At 46.9% G+C, this 763-nt stretch overlaps 1 protein-coding gene across 1 annotated transcript; it reads right to left on the bottom strand.

Moving 5' to 3' along the window:
* Positions 1–8: 8 nt before the first annotated feature.
* LOC111240302 (60S ribosomal protein L10-like) lies at positions 9–618 on the bottom strand (the record flags this gene model as incomplete). Its single annotated transcript, XM_022770253.1, has 2 exons — positions 9–300; positions 480–618. Coding segments are annotated over 2 exons (431 nt in total), but the record flags the coding sequence as incomplete, so codon positions are not given.
* Positions 619–763: the final 145 nt, after the last annotated feature.

Raw genomic sequence — 763 nt, 5'->3', positions numbered from 1 at the left:
TACACAACCAAAGAGTCACTGTCTGCAACCATTGCACACTGGAACCGCACTGCAGCAGGACCAGTCGGCTTAATAAGCTGCAGAGCTGTGCTATCTAAGTGTGTAAGAGTGTTGAGACTGGTGCTGTGCTCTTTTACCTTCTGGCGTCCAGGGAACTTGAACTTGGCTCTGCGCAGAGCCTCGACCACGTGCTCCTTGTTCTGGGCCTTGGTGCGCACAGACATGATCACCTGACCAATGTGCACACGGGCCACGGTGCCCTGGGGTTTACCAAAAGCACCGCGCATTCCAGTCTGGAGCCTGAGAAACAAGATGCAGACAAGAAGACATGAAGCTCGACCAGACTGTATTCAAATCATCTGGATTTGGTTCAAACAGTTTCAGGAACACAAACACTTCAGTCATTTAAACAACCCAGTACAACAACTCCTTAAAATCCCTCTCGGCAAAAACCATCATCATACAGACAACGGACTCACCTATCAGCTCCAGCACAGGATAACATTTTGTTGATACGGATGACGTGGAAGGGATGCAGCCGCATGCGGATGTGGAAACCATCCTTACCGCAGGTCTTCACCATGTACTTGTTAGCACAGATACGGGCAGCCTCCAGAGCTACACACAATCAGAAGTGAAACATTAGTGCCTCAACTTCAGCTTGGATGGACAGAATTTAAAGGACAATTTCAACATTTGTGGATGATTCATTTTTATGTTTCACATTTCCACAACACTCATTTTATGTGCTGCTATTTTTTTT

This window comes from Seriola dumerili, unplaced genomic scaffold (assembly GCF_002260705.1).
Source record: "Seriola dumerili isolate Sdu_G_001 unplaced genomic scaffold, Sdu_1.0 BDQW01034047.1, whole genome shotgun sequence".
NCBI lineage: Eukaryota > Metazoa > Chordata > Actinopteri > Carangiformes > Carangidae > Seriola > Seriola dumerili.
Note: the sequence above shows the minus strand (reverse complement) of the source record. Positions and strands in the feature narration are given on the sequence as shown.